The 18,496-nt window shown below is 35.7% G+C and overlaps 1 protein-coding gene across 1 annotated transcript in view; it reads right to left on the bottom strand.

Moving 5' to 3' along the window:
- The window catches only part of dtn (transmembrane protein 132C dtn), a 520,213-nt gene that overhangs the window by 300,267 nt on the left and 201,450 nt on the right, over positions 1-18,496 (bottom strand). The window contains exon 3 of the mRNA XM_069848687.1: positions 3,506-3,803. Coding sequence (XP_069704788.1) covers positions 3,506-3,803 — 298 coding nt within the window. The remainder of the gene's footprint in view (positions 1-3,505; positions 3,804-18,496) is intronic.

Genomic DNA, 18,496 nt, shown 5'->3' with positions numbered 1-18,496 from the left:
CTCACCCCTTCACTAATGTCCTTGCTCCCGTCAGACACACAAACTTACGGCCGCTGTTGCATTCGAAGTCTTCAAGCAGTGAAGTAAACACTGCAGTGCATAGTGTGTTTCATAAATATGATTGCGTTTTCTATAGAAGAAAGAACCTATATTAATAATATCGTACTAAAAAATTATATTCAAGAAACGATAAATTCAATTTCAGAGAATATGCTTCAAAATGTTTTTAATAATATGCGTACTGAATTGAAGCCTGCATTGTAATGAACGGCAACCATTTTTAGCAACTTGTTTAAAAATTCAGATTATCTTTTTTTTTAATTGAGGTGGCTAGAAGCAAAGGAATGCTAGTGACATTTGTAATAACATGAGTTAAGTACATCCAGTGTAAGCAAAAGGGTATCTAAAATTTTAGTGGCAAAGGGATATTTTAATCGCACCACACATTAAAATTTAAATAAAAATTTCACCGGTTTTACGATAGCTTAAATATTTAAACCCCATTTTCTCAAAGTAACTTAAGTGCACTTACAGCCCTTTACTTATGACCCCCCCCAATTTAAATGCACTCTCTATATTGTATGTTAACATCAATAATTAATATGCTAAATAAAGTAGACATTACATAACGAACATAGCCGCCTGAAAAGTTGAGTTAAAAAAAAATGTTACTACTTTACTGTATTTTGATAAATTCCGTAAAAGTGATGATCAAACTGAAAATCGTAATATCGTATTTCCCTACAACATAAATGGATACACTACTTTTCTCTCCTCCTATACCTAGTAAAATGATTTGTTTACATATTGCACTAGTAACATGAAACTCCTATAATGGAAGGGGGCAACAGTGTTTCCGAGTATAGCCAGGTTAATGTTAAAAATGTTGGTAAAAAAAAGCGATGTCCCTGTATAATATACACTGCATAATGAATACGTCCGCATGGACAGCTCAGTTCGTGAGTAAAAACACTCATTGTTAATACTGTACTATATTTTGATTAAACAAAAACTTAATGAAAATTATCAAACTCAAAATCACGATATTTCCTAGTTTACGTAAATGGATGAACTACTTTTCTTCCCTCCTATATCTAGTAAAGTGATTTATTTGTATATTACGCCAGTATCATCGAATTCCAGTCGTGGAAGGAAGTAGCAAACGGTATTTCCGGTTCTTAATCGTTAATCTAAAGGTATAGCCAGGTTAATATTAAAAATGTTAGTAAAAATAAAATGATGTCCCTGTACAAGAATATGAATACTTCCCATAAGTCCATGAACACTTTCCATAAATCTATTAAGTCGGCCTGGGTAGAGTAGTCAGTACAGCGCTGGCCTTCTGTGCTCGAGATACTGGGTTCGATCCCGGCCCAGATCGATAGCATTTGAGTGTGCTTAAATGCGACAGGCTCATATCAGTAGATTTACTGGCATGTAAAAGAACTCCTGCGGGACAAAATTCCGGCACACCGGAGACGCTGATATAACCTCGGCAGTTGCGAGCGTCGTTAAATAAACCATAATTTATTTTTTTTAATCTATGAAAACGTTCTATAAATCCATTAATACATTTCAGAAGTCTATGGACACGTTCTGGAAGTCTGCAAACATGTTCTATAAGTCTATAAACATGTTCCGTAAGTCTATAAACACGTTCTGTAAGTTTGTAAACACGTTCTACAAGTCTATTAGGATGTTCTGTAGGTCTATCAACACGTTCTTTAATATTATAAAAGTTTTCCATATGTTAACTCATTTTTAAATCTATGAAAACATTCTCTAAATTCATGAACACGTTCTCTGAGTCTTAACATCTTCCCTAAGAGTATGGACATGGTGTCCGAATTTATTAAAGAGTCATTTAAGCCTATTGAGACGTTCTTCAAGTCTATGGGGACGTTCTATAAACACAGGCCACACTCCCCAAGAGTATGGACAGTATCTCTGAGTCCATTTACGAATTATTTATCTATTAACACTTTCTATATGTTTATTAAGAGGTTCTGAAAGTCTATAACACGTTCTCTAAGACTATTAATACGTTTTCTAAGTCTATTAACACGTTCTCTAAGCCAATGAACACGTTCTATAAGCCAATGAACACGTTATCTAAGTGTATTAACACGTCCTCTAAGCCAGTGAACTCTAAGGACCATATTCATAGACATTCTTAGCGCGGGCTTTCGGTGGATGATCAGCGAACTAACGTTTTTCGTATTCATAAACCAGTGCTAGCGATATGATATGAATCCTGTACAAGTAATCACTCGATAGCCGGGGCTAGTTTAGCACGCTCGTAGCGCGGGCTAGCGAAATGTCTATGCATAGCACCCTAAGTGTATGAATACGTTCTCTAAGCCAATTAACACTTTCTATAAATCTATGAATACATTATCTAACAAGCAAACGTTCTGATGGGGGCAGATAAAAGGTTAAATTTTTTTCTTCCACCATGTTAATAATATCAAAAGAAGTGCTCATGCAAATTTTGACCACTCGACCGCAATTACGAGGCCGTCCAGAAAGTGATTTTCCCTGGGGCCGTTAATATAAATAAGCACAATTGCATAGAAATATTTATTGAAACAGATACAGCAATTGTTGCGCTATTTGTCAGCATATCCCCCACTGGAATTGAGTCATTTGTCATACCATAGGAACAATTTTTGTATGTAGAAGTCAGCCGCCTCAGAACGGAGCCAGCGTTTGACTGCGTCTGCACCTCTCTCTGTCAATCCCATGATATGAGAAATGTCTCAATTCCAATGGAAAATATGTTGAAAAATAGCTCAACAATTGCTGTGTCCGTTCCAGTAAATTTGTCAAATGAAATCGTGTTTTTTTTTCTGTTAGCAGCCCCTGGCGAACTTATTTTTTTACGGCCCTTGTAATTGCGGTCGAGTGGCCAAAATTTGTATAAGCACTTCTTTTGACATTATTAACATAGTGGAAGAAAAAAAAATATAATTTTTTTATCTGCCCCCATAAGAACGTTTGCTTGTAAGTCTAGGAATACACTCCGTAAGAATGCGAACACGTTGAGTCTATTAACACGTTATTTAAATATATACAGACGTTCTTTAAATCTATAAATACTTGTGGACACATTCTGTAAGTCTATAAACACGTTCTGTAAGTTTACGAACAAATTCTCTAAATCTAAGAATTCCTTCTTTAAGTCTATGGACACGTTCTGTTATGATCATGTTTTGTACATCTACGAACACGTTCTGTAAATATGTGAACAGAGTTTTAAGTGTATAAACTGTTGAATGGCGTTCTTATCTATGTTTGCGAATTATTTATCTAAATTTGTATCCTTCTACAGGAAAAATTCCCAGTTTTTCTTGCGGCATAGTGAACCTCGAATGCATTTCACTTCTGTAAGTAACATTTTAAAAGAATTAGAAAAATATGGTATTACTGTGCAAGGGCTGAGTTGCCGTCCCTGAAAAATAAATTTTAACATCTGCATAAACATAAATGGACAGTGAGTACTCACCTTGGAGATTGGCAGCACTGACTGTATGTCGTCTTTCTGAATCTCTAGCCTGGCTGTGAGTTTGCGCCGAGTCTCCTCGAGTATTCCGTCCCTCAGCGGCCTGTGCTGGGTCCCGCTCTGGGCGTGATGACCATGTCCACCATGCAGCTGGCGGACATTGCCTCCCCCACGCATAAACGACGAGGCACTGTCTGCCCCCTCGAGGACGTAACGCACACTCCACACGATCCGCCCGCCGTCCCACAGGTCGGAGCTGTCCTCCACCACCTCCAGCAGCCAGGAGAATACCTCCTCCACCCTGCAACAGGGTCATTTAATATTTTATAATCCCGCTGCAGGAAAATTTGCGCCATGAGTCATGTAAAACATCGCTGGCCATAACATTGCCCTGTTACTGCTCAACACAATGCAATCCAGTTTGGACACACAAATATCATTCAAACGGGGACAAAATGTATGACACAAAATTTAGTTTCCAACAAGCATTGAAAGTAAGGACCACATTACAGTGTCTAATCACTAATACAAACTTTCTCATTATTAGGGCTAGGATTTTGATGAAATTGCATATTTTTTCTAGTAAGCCAGAAACATAGCTGCTTTAGTATTTATATGTTCTGTGATAAACTGAGTGTTTTAAGACATATTTATTAGCGCATTTTTTTTTTTTTTTTGCATTTTCTGCCTGTTTCAACTCATAAGAGCATCTTTCTTTTTATTCAGTTATTTTTTTTGGCATTTTCATTTAATTTTGGCCATAAATCCCCATTATTAATGTAAAATAATGTCTATTTCCTTTGATATTTTCTTTACATATTTTGTCCATTAATACTCATTATTTTGTACAATATTTTAATCGTTTTTCTACACAAATATTGCCATTTTAACGTAGTACACTCCACGTAATGGATTAGTCCAATCACCCCTTCAATATAGACTCCTCTATACCTGCTAGTTCTGTATAAGAGTGGCCTTGTGGTAGACTACACGGAAACTAAAAATAAAGTAAATGCATGTCGCTACAGCCCGTGAAGGACCAAGACCGACCAGCTGACTGCTGACCTCACGTCCACATGCCGAAGCAGAGGTGAACGATTATATATGGAAACTTACATCAGATAAAATAATTAATTAAAGTGTACTACTTAAAACAATTATGTAAAATTTAATTTAATTACTAGTCTAAATATTAGGTAGTACAAAACCTCTTTTCCTACTAAGGCAATTATGTAAGATCAATTTTTAGGGCATTTTTGAAAGATTTTTAGGTCATAAATGCATTGTTTTTAGGACATTTTTTCATAATTTATAGGTCATCAAAATCCTAGCCTTACTCATTATATGGTTTACGTCTTTCGTAAGATTTCAGTTACTCTAACTTCTTACGAAAGACCAATACTATTTATAGATCATTTTCCAGAATCAATATTGAAAATACAAAGAAAAATATGCACCCACGTAAAAAGATGGAGTTTCGTCTTATCGTTTGAATACGAAAGAATTGTATATAATCCAAAATATAAGAAATTTAATTTAAGGAGAGATTCACTGAAAATCATGAAAATTATTCAAAACATTTTTATTGACTATTTCACTTATTTAGAAAGCATATTTTGATACTCCAAATGGATTTAGTTCAATTTTGATTACGAATATGTCTATTTTTTATGTAAGGCTGTAAGTGGGCCTGTCAAAATTATTTTTTCATCAAAGAATTCTCTTTTTTTTTTACAAATTTTTATTACAAATTTCGTAACTTTTCGTTCTAAAGTTGGCTCCTTGAAGTAACTAGATGAATGTAGGAGAGTAGAATTTTAAAGATATCATTCATTCATAGTGTTCTGCCCAAGGGCAGGTCTTTCACTGCAAACCCAGCATTCTCCAGTCTTTCCTATTTTCTGCCTTCCTCTTTGTCTCCTCATATGATCCATGTATCTTAATGCAGTCTATCATCTGATATCTTCTTCTGCCCCGAACTCTTCTCCCGTGCACCATTCCTTCCAGTGCATCCTTCAGAAGACAGTTTCTTCTCAACCAGTGACCCAGTCAGAACATTGTAGGTGACATAGGGCATCCTTGTCGTACTCCTCGAAGTACGACTTCCCTCTGACATTTCTTCTCCTATCCTAATTTTGACTTGTTGTTTCATATAAAGGTTACTGAACAATCTCCTCTCTTTCCAAACCATAGCAGTTTTCTTCAGAATCCTCGTAAGATCATTGCAATGTACTCTGTCGAAAGCCTTTTCCAGATCCACAAATATTACATATAATTCTTTATTCTTCTTGAGGTATTTTTCGCCGATTGTTCGTAGAAGTGCAATTGCATCTCTCGTACTTTTTGCATTTCTGAATTTTAATTGCTCTTCTTCAAACTCTACTTTCATTTTAGAATATAAACGTCGATTCAGTATTCGCAGGAGAATCTTCGCCGAGTGCGGTATCAGGCTGATAGTCCTGAACTCGTTACATTTATTGGCATTATTTTTATTTTCGGTATTGACAGCGAAACTGTTTTTGTAGAATCTTCTGGTCATTCCCCTTTCTCATATATTTCGTTGCAAAGTATTTATTTAGTATTTAGTATTTATTTATTTAACCTGGTAGAGATAAGCCCGTCAGGCCTTCTCTGCCCCTCTACCAGGAGATTCCAACTATAATATGAAGAATAAAATTACAATTATTATTAAATTTACAGTTACAATTACAAATAAAATTGCAATTAGTATTAAATTTACAATTACAATTACAATACAAATCAAATTACCTGACTAATTAAAGCTAGATAATTTATCATAAAAAAACAAAGAATATTTTATATTTACTGAATTACAAATTAAACCTAGAATAACAAAATTGTATAGTGATGAAATTACTGGATATTGAAATATTTTGTAATAGATTAAGGAAACTATTTACAAGAAATCAATTACTGACCAAGTGCCTAGTAAGTTTGCGTTTGAATTCAATTTTATTTCGACAGTCCCTGATGCTAGCAGGTAGCGAATTCCAGAGTCTTGGCAGGGCTATTGTGAAAGATGAGTATGAGGAGGTGCGATGGGATGGTATTGTTAGTATTGTTTCATGACGAGAGCGTGCGTTCAGATTATGGTAGGAAGAAAGGTAAGTGAAGCGAGACGACATTAATTTCCTTTTTGTCTTCACCCAAGCATTTCAGTAATTCCATTCCAAAGATATTGTATGATGATAATGGTAAATTTACGGGATCAAAATGGTAGAGCAAGCAGGAATTTCTGAGAAAACGTGAACTTCAGAAGCATTTTTCATCATCGGCCTCATAGGACTTGCCCGAATCGAACTCCGTTCCCTTAGAACAGGTATGCTCATTCTCTGACTCCCGATTACGTTCTGTAATCGCAACCTTCGAATGTAGAGCGTGCTGTTCCCCGTTCGAAGCTCGACGGATGGCTGCAGAAGGCAATTCAAGTACTTCGTAAACGCACGAACAGTGCGGGACAATGACACAGTCAAAACCTTCTGTAAGCAAACGATCATTCCGTACAGTGTGGGAGGAAGACTATTTTTGTTGTACGTTCGGTGAAAATGGAAAGTGATTGCTATATTGCAAGGTATTGTCAGAATACTACTGAGCAACATAAAACTACATTATACGCTCTGCCATCCAGAACATGCCGAAGTGACAGAGAAGCTATTTTCTGTAATATAGCCTATTTTCATATACCAACGTTATTATTATTATTATTATTATTATTATTATTATTATTATTATTATTATTAGACCTATTATTATTATTATTACTATTATTATTGTTATTGTGGTGATTTTATTCCAGCAGAAATAGATATTTTGATAAAATAACTTTTCAGGGATGCAACGTGCACTACAGCTTCAAGAATTGAAAGCATTTCATGAAAGGCCAAACATTGAAGAGAGTCGAACAATTCAGAGTCTATGTTTTGGAGCAAGTTAGCCTATGTAGTATGTTGGAAATTAGCTAAGGCACTAAAACCCTTCACGGATGGTGAACTTGTAAAGAGATGTATGGTGCCTGAACAAAATATAGTTAATTATGTCTCTGTACTGCAAAAGTTCAAATGTGAATTAACAGAACATAGATTTAGTGATTTTAGACGTATGGAGAGTGATATCAGTATTTTTGTTAATCTTTTCATAAATTTAGTACAATCCGTGAGAGTGCAGTTCCAGGACGAGTTAATTGATTTACTAAGTAACGTAGAATTCAGAACTAAATGCTAAGAATATGACTTGACAAGCATAGAATTATTTAAAAAATGAACAAAACTAAATATTACAAGATGAGCTTATTCGTTGCCACTACCTTCGCCTCGACATATGTGTGCGAACAATTATTTTCGAGAATGAAGATTACTAAATCCAAACATAGATCCCGATTAACAGATGAGCATCTTTGGCGCATTGCAGTAAATTCGTTGGAATTAGATTCCCGATTACTTGCAAAAAAAGAATGCAAATGTTGAATAGACCGCAAAGTAGGCTATATGGTGGAATATGAAAATGATATTATCTATGATGATATTATATCATAACTATATTAAATATAATAAATAATGTAATAACTGAATATTGCAATGTATATATTTCCTTTTTCAAATTCAGTTTATTATCCGTATTTGTAAGAGTGTGAGAACTATGCTACGGCCGGTGCTGCAATGTAGTTGCGGAGCCCAGTCCGTACACAGTGTGTGTTATGCAGTGCAGCATCATCCGTGTAATCGGGGCTTTTACAGTTTTGAGCATACCTGCCTTAGAACTGAAGTTGTCAGCTAACAGAGTTACGATTGGGTGGAATCCAAGTGGAATTCGTCATGGAAAAGACTGTGTTGGCCACGTAGTGAAGACTCGCCTTTTCACTGTGCCGAGCCGTGTCCCTGAAGCACATTTTTTTGCTGTGTTTACATGTCTCTATCCCTCTACACGGCGCTTTAACAGTGTTCCCGGCCGGCCTGCTCTTCTTTGCTGCACGTGAATGGATCTGCCTAACTCGCCCCACACCCCAGCTGTCCGGTCACTTCTTAAAGCTACGGTGTTCTTAAAGCGCGCTCCGCATTGGTGTTGTTGAAGAGCACTGAAATGGTATTGCAATTCTGACTATTCTAGGCAGGGGCGGATGCAAGGGGGGGGATTAAGGGGATATATCCCCTCCTGAAATTTTGAAAAAAAAAAAATACGAAACATGAAACAAAAATAATATTAATTTTAATTCGTGAATGTTCATAGGAATTAGAGAGTTTTCCACGTAAATTCTCTTTGCTAAAGTGTTAAATTCCAAGAACTGCAGGGAGACAAACACAGCATTCTTACTTCAAGACAGAGAGTCATGAAGAGTATTTTAGGCTTTTAATTTTCCTTCTCTTCTTTGACTATTTCATTAATCAGCTCAAGGACAGGTTTTTAAATCGTAAGGGAATCCTAAAATCCATACAAACTTTGCTGCCTAAAAACATAGTGCGAGCGTCCGATGAAGATTTAGAAACTGCTGTTGAGGCTCTAGTGATCAGTGGCCCAATAATGTTGATGTATCACCAGAGTCTTTCTTCAATGAATTGAAGATGTGGAGAAGAAATTTTCTTGATCAGAAAAATCTTCATCTAATACCTACTGATTTTATATCATCTTTGAACATGTGCAATCAAATTGTTTTTCCCTGGACTCACAAGGCGCTGAAACTTTTCTGCACGTTGCTGCAACACCAGAACAGTCGTTCTCAACATTGCAGTATTTGAAGACTTACTTGAGGAGCACGATGGGAGCAGACAGATTAAATGGACTGGCCTTGATGTATACATTTAAAAATATAGAAGTAATAGCTCATGAAGTACTACATCAAATGTCTAAGAAGCCTCGTCGCCTTCTTCTGTAAATGTCATTCTGTCATTCTTTTTGTATTGCAGTCATTGTAAATGTTAAAATTAAATTGCCGAGGTTATATCAGCGTCGCCGGTGTGCCGGAATTTTTTCCCTCAGGACTTCTTTTACATGCCAGTAAATCGACTGATATGATTCCTGTCGCATTTAAGCATACTTAAATGCCATCGAGCTGGGTTGGGGTAAAACCCGCAATTTCGAGCACAGAAGGCTATACAGACTACGCTACTCAGGCCAACTTGTAAATGTTTGTGACTCGGAAACAAATTGTGAGTATATAACCTTATTTCTCATTACTCCATTTTTACTATCTCCTCAAATCCCTCCCCGAAAAAAATCCTGCGTCCGCCCCTGATTCTAGGTGAAAGAAAATTCGAATTTTGGTTAGAGTGATTCTACTTTACAATTCCTTGTGAAAGTTAATCAAACGCAGGAAGTAATAAAATACGTACTTCGAGAAACAACAAAGAATATCTCATTTTATTTGCTTACTCAAATTAAATTTTTTCTTGGGCTGCAAATAAAAATTGTTTCATGTGTTAAGTGCAATAGTGTATTAATACTATGCATATATCTTTCTTGTAACCTTGTTCACTAACGCTCTTACTAATAAATCTCTAAATACAGTTAAGCCAAGGTCTATGAAAAAGTGCATAAAAATACCTTTATGCCCGACCATGCCGAAATGTAGTAATTATATACCTGGTAGCAGTCCTTCAATGCATGTCATTAAAGTACACTTACTCATTAAAGTACAGGTGTTTTCAGCCAATGACAACTCAGCTTACAGGTGTTCAGCCAATAACAAGTCTGCTTTGTACCGTTATAAAACCGCAAGTATCGATTATTCTCGGATATGCAATCGAAAGAGAATTAGCAAAAAGTCACGGAGGCTGGAAATCCAATACTGTCGCAGAAGGTTATGTTCTGTTACTATAATAATTAGCGTTAATTGTAAATAATATTCAAATAAATTCAATTTGTCATCTCGTTTTTCAATGTCGAATTCAATAATCAAGGTTATACCAAGTTTAACGGGATTACACAAGGTCAATGACATTATTGTTCCTCGGAAAAAATCAATACTTTCGCGTTGCATAAGGATGTAATTATTTGTCTTATTTGAACTGTTGTATCAGTGAAGCGAAGTGAGTCAGTGAAGTTATGGTTTTGCAGTGCAGTGAATAGTTCCGATCAGCGATAATTTATAGCGTCAATGAAATGTGTTCTATAGTGTAAGTGAAATGTGTCCTAAAGTGTCAGTGAAATGGGTCATAGTGCCACTACAGTGAGTGAGATGAGAGTAAAGCGAAAGACTATTGAAACTTACGTAGGGCCTATACATATGTAGGTTGTATTGTAAAATTAGGTATTTTATGTTTTATTATTAATTGTAATTATTGTGTTAAATTGTATTGTGTATTCTTAATGTATTGTGTATATAATTGTTTTGTGTATTGCAATTTTATTGTGTACTAGCCGTACCCGTGCGCTCCGCTGCACCAGTTAGAAATAAATATAAAGTAATTACGTAATTACAATAGGACGTTTGATCCAGGGAACATTCGTGTTTGTTAGAAGGATAAATCGTTTAATATGTTACTTAATTGAAATTGTATTTAAATAATTAAATTGCGATCATTTTGGTCCAGAGACCACTCATTTGGTGCAATGACAATTCCTTTAACATGTTTCTTATTTGTTATTACACGCAACTATAGTTTAATGAAGACTGACATATAATTTAGTTTTATTGTGTATAGTTTATATTACTTGCTATATGGCTCCATTGAATTATGATAATAACTTAATTTTAACCCTTGTTTTCTACGTCTTCAGTAAATGGCGCTTGGCCCACTATGGTTCTGAAACCTTCAAATAACTTAAATAGTGATACAGCATAAACAGTGATATGTAATTATATTTCTTTCTTTCGAAAATGTAAGAATTCACGATCTCCTATGTACCATTGCCATGGAATGAATAAATGTGTTTTTTCTTCCTACTCAAAAATTTTATATTTTGCACATGGGAATTACTGCAGGAACAACAACGCTACAATCTGAGGCGGCGGTGAAAACGTATTGTATTATTATTTTAAAAGTCTATCAGACCTACCAAATTTTGCATAGAATAAAACTTATCGGAAATCATTTATAAAGAAACTTTTGTTATTTAACATTTTTCACAAAAAAAAAAAACAATAATAAGCGAGATATTTCGATTTAATTCAGGCCCCGTTAAATGAAGTATTTTGAATGCCATATAGCCTAAAATCTAAATTACAACGAACTTAACTTATATTTCAATTTTCATCGAAATCCGTTCAGCCATTATCGCGTGAAAAGGTAACAAACAGACAGACAGACAGACAGACATACGTACAAACAAAAATTTCAAAAATGCGATTTTCGGTTTCAGGGTGGTTAATTATATATGTTAGGACCAATTATTTTTGGAAAATCGAAAATTACCAGAAAAATTTCGGCTACAGATTTATTATTAGTATAGATTGTTTATATTGTGTATACCACTGCCACCGGGTGCTTGCCCACTTGCAGTGTACATAAATGCATACATTTATTTACAACTTGGAAATCGACAATAACGCAAACACATGATTTTGTATCGTAGGCCTCCGTTTGACAGTTCTTTACAGTGTTGCCGATCCAAGACTCCGACTTCCTATGTAGATGGCTCTGGCATAACTGCATAATGCGAAGAAAACTCATCTGGAAATCCTTCTGTGACGTCACGTGCAGTTTGAACCGAGCTCGACGATCGCACAAACAAGACTGGTACGCTGGAAATTGGATAAAGAAGGAAACTAGAGATGGGAGTATAAAGAGAGTGATAGAGTAAGAGGAAAAAAAAAGTTTGTCGTTTGTGACTTTCTATTGTGTACAACGGCCCTATTGGGAACGGATCTCCCCACAGCTGAAGAAGGGGCTCACGTTAACAAAAGTTGTACAACTGGTGTCTGACCATTGTGCTATGGCGTGATGCCGGTAGCATATCCAATCACCAAGTAATGTAACTCTTGTATATACAGCACTAGCTACTGTTTCTTCCCTTTATCCAATTCACACAAAAAAGAAGCTGATGGAATTACTGAACTGTTTCACGAATAATATCTCTCCCATTTTATTTTAATCAAATACTCCGATTTCAATTTTCTTAAAACAGTTTTCGTGACTTGACTAGGAAATCCAAATAAAGTTCGGATTTCTGAATGGTCTATCTATAGCCCTGTTCTCCATTGGGAGCTTTTCAAACCCTTACAAGAATTTAACTCCAAGACCATATTTGGACTTTGTAGTAGTTCAAAAATAAATTCCACACGTCTCATTTATTTAGCTTTATTTCAATCCATTTTCCAGTATGGAATTTTAGGGTGGGGACATGCATGTATTTCTAATCTCACTCCACTAATACTTATTCAAAAAAGAATTATTAAAATATGCCTTAATAAACCAATTGATTACTCATCTGAGCTTTTGTTACTGATTTTAATGTTTTGAAAATTAAACAGATTTATTATATTGCCTTATTAATCTTCATACATAAAAATCGTAATAAATTCAAAGTTTATCAACAGTAATCTCACTAGACGTTTTGATTTTATCGATAAATCTGCGAGTAGAACACGAGCAGATTTATCTAGAGAAAATCAAAACTCGAGTGGGATTTAATTGACTATTACACGATTAGAAGAAAGTATATAAAGATTAGAAGTAACGAAGTACTCCAATACAATAAAATATTAATTGACTTACGAAAATACAACTGTCTTCAAATGTATTATTGTACCATCTCAACATTACAAATATTACGCTAGATGCATGCTAGATGGCAGTAGTGTCTTTATACAGACACTGTAATGATTACTATTCAATAAATCTTAATATTAAACAATCTCTGATACGTGACTACCCATAATATCATATAGCAGAAGTTCTTTTTATCCTCTCAGAGCAGAAGCTATAACATAACCTAACTAATATACACAAGTGTTAGAAAAGTTTTAATTAACGACGATGACATAAAAATAAACATGAATATTTTTAAAGGAATAATTATTGAATGTACAATTTTCAAATTTGAATGTGGTTGGTGGTTCAATTGATGTTATATTGGACGTGTGCATAATAGAAGTGGAACTCGTTGATTTAGGCCTACATGGTGTATTCAACTTATTCAGGATTGCCGAATGGTGCTCTTCATTTATTTGTAAATCGGATTTCAGAAGATGCATAGGTATGATCAGTGATTTTTATTAATTCTTGTTCTTGAATGCCAATGCGAGTCATATTTGAAACTTCTGTGCATCGACTGGAGTGGTTTGTAATTTTATATATATTTTTGACGTCCAGACCAGCGCAGTTTCAAATGTTGGCAAACAAAGAAACAAATGCTAGGGACGCGATAAAATTAAACAAATGCTAGGGACGCGATAAAATTAAAGAAATGCTAGGGACGCGATAAAATTGTGCGATAAACAGCCATGATTGGTTGAAATACGTCCTTTCGTACCGTTTTATTGGTCAAAAGTAGTATGACGTAGTAAGAGTGTAATAGTCATCATAAATATGGACTAGAGGAACCAAAGTGTTTTACAAGCACAGCTCTGAGCCATGGTACCTACTTTGGTCCAAGGTTATACAATAAAATAATTGATAAATACCCAAATTTGGAAAATTTTAGTATCAGAAATTTAAAAAATAGCGTTAGGAATTTAATTTTTAAAGAATATATATTGATTTAATATATATATGTATTTGTATGACTTAAATTGTTAAAATTGAAATTGCTTTTTTAAATTTAATTTATTCCTGTAATTTTTTTCTTGTCCCAGTTTGTGTCAAATAATTATCTTTGTGTTTATCTTCGTGTTTAGATATCTCCAGGCACGAGTTTTTTACTGCTTCAGGGAAGAACTAAGATTGTATTTTTGTCCATGTTATTTTATTAATAAACAATAAACAATGTGTGTCTTTTGGCAGATATAGAACATAGGGAAACCTATGTATAAAATTAACAGGTTTTGATAATTTGTAAAAGAGGAGAACCTAAGAGTACAGAAAGGCGGAAAGGAGCATAAGCTGGAAAATGTGGAATGAAATAGGTGTAGTAATATGGCCATCAAATTACCCACAGTTCACCTCTTTTCCGGTGTGTTAAAAAAGCTGTTTTGTTCCTATTACGAATCCTGTACCGTTTTGTGGTGAATGTTTGGATTGTTTAGTGAAATTAAGTGGGTGTTATTTGCGTAAAAAAGTAATATTCTGTTGATGAATGTATAAACAGTAATAAAAAACCCGGTAACGTTTGAGACACGCATTCGCGAGGTCCCGGGTTCAAACCTCGTAGCCGATCATTTCATTGGGGTTTTTCATGGTCTCCCTAAATTACAAAGATAAATGTCAGATAGGAAATTTACATACCATGATTCATAACTGCCTCAATCATCAATATCATAAATATTAATCAAAATAAAAAAATCAGTTACATGAACACAATCCATCTACAACATACAATAAAAACAGGAACTCAATTATAATAAAAAAAGGCCTATACCCAAAGATCCTAAACACGCGATATGACCACAGCTGTTAAAGCGTGTATAAATAAACTTGGGTACTGGGAACCTATTTTAACACATGTTAAATTGGTGATATTTACTGTATCTTTTCTCTAAAACTGTTAGGAATAGAACAATGAAGCTCCTTGTTAATAATATTATACTATTGTTATTATTTATTATTAGTATTAATTATTATTATTATTATTATTATTATTATTATTATTATTATTATTATGATAGACATTATGCATATAGAGTGTTAGTTGGGAGACCGGAGGGAAAAAGACCTTTAGGGAGGCCGAGAAGTAGATGGGAGGATAATATTAAAATGGATTTGAGGGAGGTGGGGTATGATGATAGAGACTTGATTAATCTTGCACAGGATAGGGACCGATGGCGGGCTTATGTGAGGGCGGCAATGAACCTTCGGGTTCCTTAAAAGCCAGTAAGTAAGTAAGTAAGTATTATGATAGACATTAAGATATATGAATCATATGCGGATACACAGAGGAAGGCAGAAAATAGGAAAGACTGGATAATGGTGGGTTTGTAGTGAAAGACCTGCCCTTGGGCATAACACTATGAGTGAATATTATTGTTATTATTATTAGTCTATTATTATTATTGTTATCATTATTATTATTATTATTATTATTATTATTATTATTACTGACTTCTTTACTGGCTTTTAAGGAACCCGGAGGTTCATTGCCGCCCTCACATAAGCCCGCCATTGGTCCCTATCCTGAGAAAGATTAATCCAGTCTCTATCATCATATCCCACCTCCCTCAAATCCATTTTAATATTATCTTCCCATCTACGTCTCGGCCTCCCCAACGGTCTTTTTCCCTCCGGCCTCCCAACTAACACTCTAATATGCATTTCTGGATTCGCCCATACTTGCTACATGCCCTGCCCATCTCAAACGTCTGGATTTAATGTTCCTAATTATGTCAAATGAAGAATACAATGCGTGCAGTTCTGTGTTGTGTAACTTTCTCCATTTTCCTGTAACTTCATCCCTCTTAGCCCCAAATATTTTCCTAAGCGCCTTATTCTCAAACATCCTTAACCTATGTTCCTCTCTCAAAGTGACAGTCCAAGTTTCACAACCATACAGAACAACCGGTAATATAACAGTTTTATAAATTCTAACTTTCAGATTTTTTGACAGCAGACTGGAAGATAAAAGCTTCTCAACCGAATAATAACAGGCATTTCCCGGCATGCACTATTGCCCGGCATGCACTATTGCCCCGGCATGCACTATTGAAAGACTGCATCACGCGATATGGACTGACTAATGTCTGGACCACAGACGGTATTATTTTCGTTAAAATTGGGAATGTAAAACACAAAATTGTAAAAGCTTCTGATCTGCCGTAGTTAATATGCAAGCACTAGGTCATAACATCATACACTACCACATTTTCTCAGTCCGTAATTCAATTTTTAGTGGTAGGATTGCAATATTCACTATTACTGTTATCATATAAATATTATTATTAATCTCTTTCATTATTGCATTACTATTAGTTTATATTAATTTAGTTTCTGTAAGTTGTCAGTATTGACTGCATCGAGGTGAATGACTCGCTGTCTGCAGCCCCTCACACAAACGACTTTCACTTTTCTGAATTCCCTTCCACAGCCTCACCCCCACCCACCCCAGCCACCCCTAACCCACTACCTGCTACTTCGACCAGTGCCCTGTTAAAATCGTCTTTCAGCTCGCATCCTAACACTTTAAAAGTAGCCCACATAAATTCTCAAAGCCTTCTCTGTCATTTCAATGAAGTTCAGTCTATTTTCTCTCCTTTGTCTCTTCACGCTATTCTTATCTCTGAAACGTGGTTGAAGCCTTCCCTATCATCTTCTCTAGTAAGTTTAGATAATTACACCCTCTGTAGAAATGACCGAATTGGTAAACGCGGAGGTGGTGTTGCGATATATGTGCGATCGGACTTACCGTTTAAAATTGTCTACCAGTCTTCGAATGAAGTCTTAGAACATCCTGAATATCTATTCATCGAAGTCGGTGCAAGCAACAAAAAGTGCCTCCTTGGAGTTGTATACAAACCCCCTAAATCAGGATTCTTAAGTGATCTTGAAACACCTTTGCTTAATCTTGTGCCTCACTATGACCATACTGTTATTTTAGGCGATTTCAATACAAACTTATTAAATTCAAGTAATTACGCTACAGTTCAACTTAAGAACATGTTTGAGTCTTACAATATATCCATCCTTCCTTCCGCAGCTACCCACCACACCCAGGAATCGGAGACACTTCTTGACATTATTGCCACGACTAATCCTCAGTTAGCATTAACGAATGGACAACTACCAGCGCCGGGTATCTCAGCACACGACATAATCTTTCTAGAATATTCCTTGTATTGTCCAAAATATAAACCTCACATCACATCATACCGTGACTTGAAGCATATTGAGCATGATAAATTAATCAACGATGCACTTAGCCTGCCTTGGACTGAAGTGTGGAATTTACCAGACATTGACGACAAAATCGAAAAATTTAACGACCTAGTAATCCAGTTATACGATAAACACGCACCCTTGAAAACCAGACGAGTTGGTAGACGCCCTGCGCCTTGGATGTGCGATGCCATAAAATTACTCATGACAGACAGAGACACTGCTTATCGTAAATACAGACGGAGCAAGGACGAATTAGATTTTAATACTTACAAAGTTTTAAGAAATAAATGTAATCAAGCAGTAAGAAATGCTAAATTACGCCATGCACATTCCCTTATTATACCTTCGGTCAGTGCGAAAGAATTGTGGCGTAACCTTAATAACCTGGGTCTAACAAAAGCAAAGCCTCGGGTAGATAACATCAACTTGTCACTCAATAGCCTAAATGAACATTTCGTCACTGCTCCACCTGAACCATTACATAAAAAAGAGACTCTTGAATTTCTCAGATCTTGCCCCCAACCTGTATGGGATAAATTCTTCTTTAAATACATTAACCCGACTGACGTAATGAAGACGCTGCGATGTATGAAATCTAAAGCCCAAGGTGTAGACAATATAAATATCACTCTCCTGTATAAAATAATAGATGTGATTCTGCCGACCGTCACCCATATATTCAATGCATCTATTATGACTGGGTCCTACCCCTCACTCTGGAAAATGGCATTAGTGAAACCTTTACCTAAATCTAACACACCTTCTACAGTAAACCAATACAGACCGATATCAATTCTTCCCACTCTTTCAAAAGCATTAGAACATATTGTACACGGACAACTTACGAACTATCTCGACGAACACAAACTCCTCGATGACTATCAATCGGGTTTTAGGCATGGACACAGCACTACTACAGCCCTACTTAAAGTGACCGAGGACATCCGTGAAGCTATGGATAGGGGTGAAGTAACGGCACTAACTCTTCTCGATTTCAGCAATGCCTTTGGTTCTGTTGATATCGACTTGCTTCTTGCAAAGATGAAAACTTTGCACCTATCAGACAATACCTTGA

The sequence above is a fragment of the Periplaneta americana genome, chromosome 15, assembly GCF_040183065.1.
Source record: "Periplaneta americana isolate PAMFEO1 chromosome 15, P.americana_PAMFEO1_priV1, whole genome shotgun sequence".
Classification (NCBI taxonomy): Eukaryota; Metazoa; Arthropoda; class Insecta; order Blattodea; family Blattidae; genus Periplaneta; species Periplaneta americana.
This window is presented reverse-complemented; position numbering and strand designations above follow the sequence as displayed.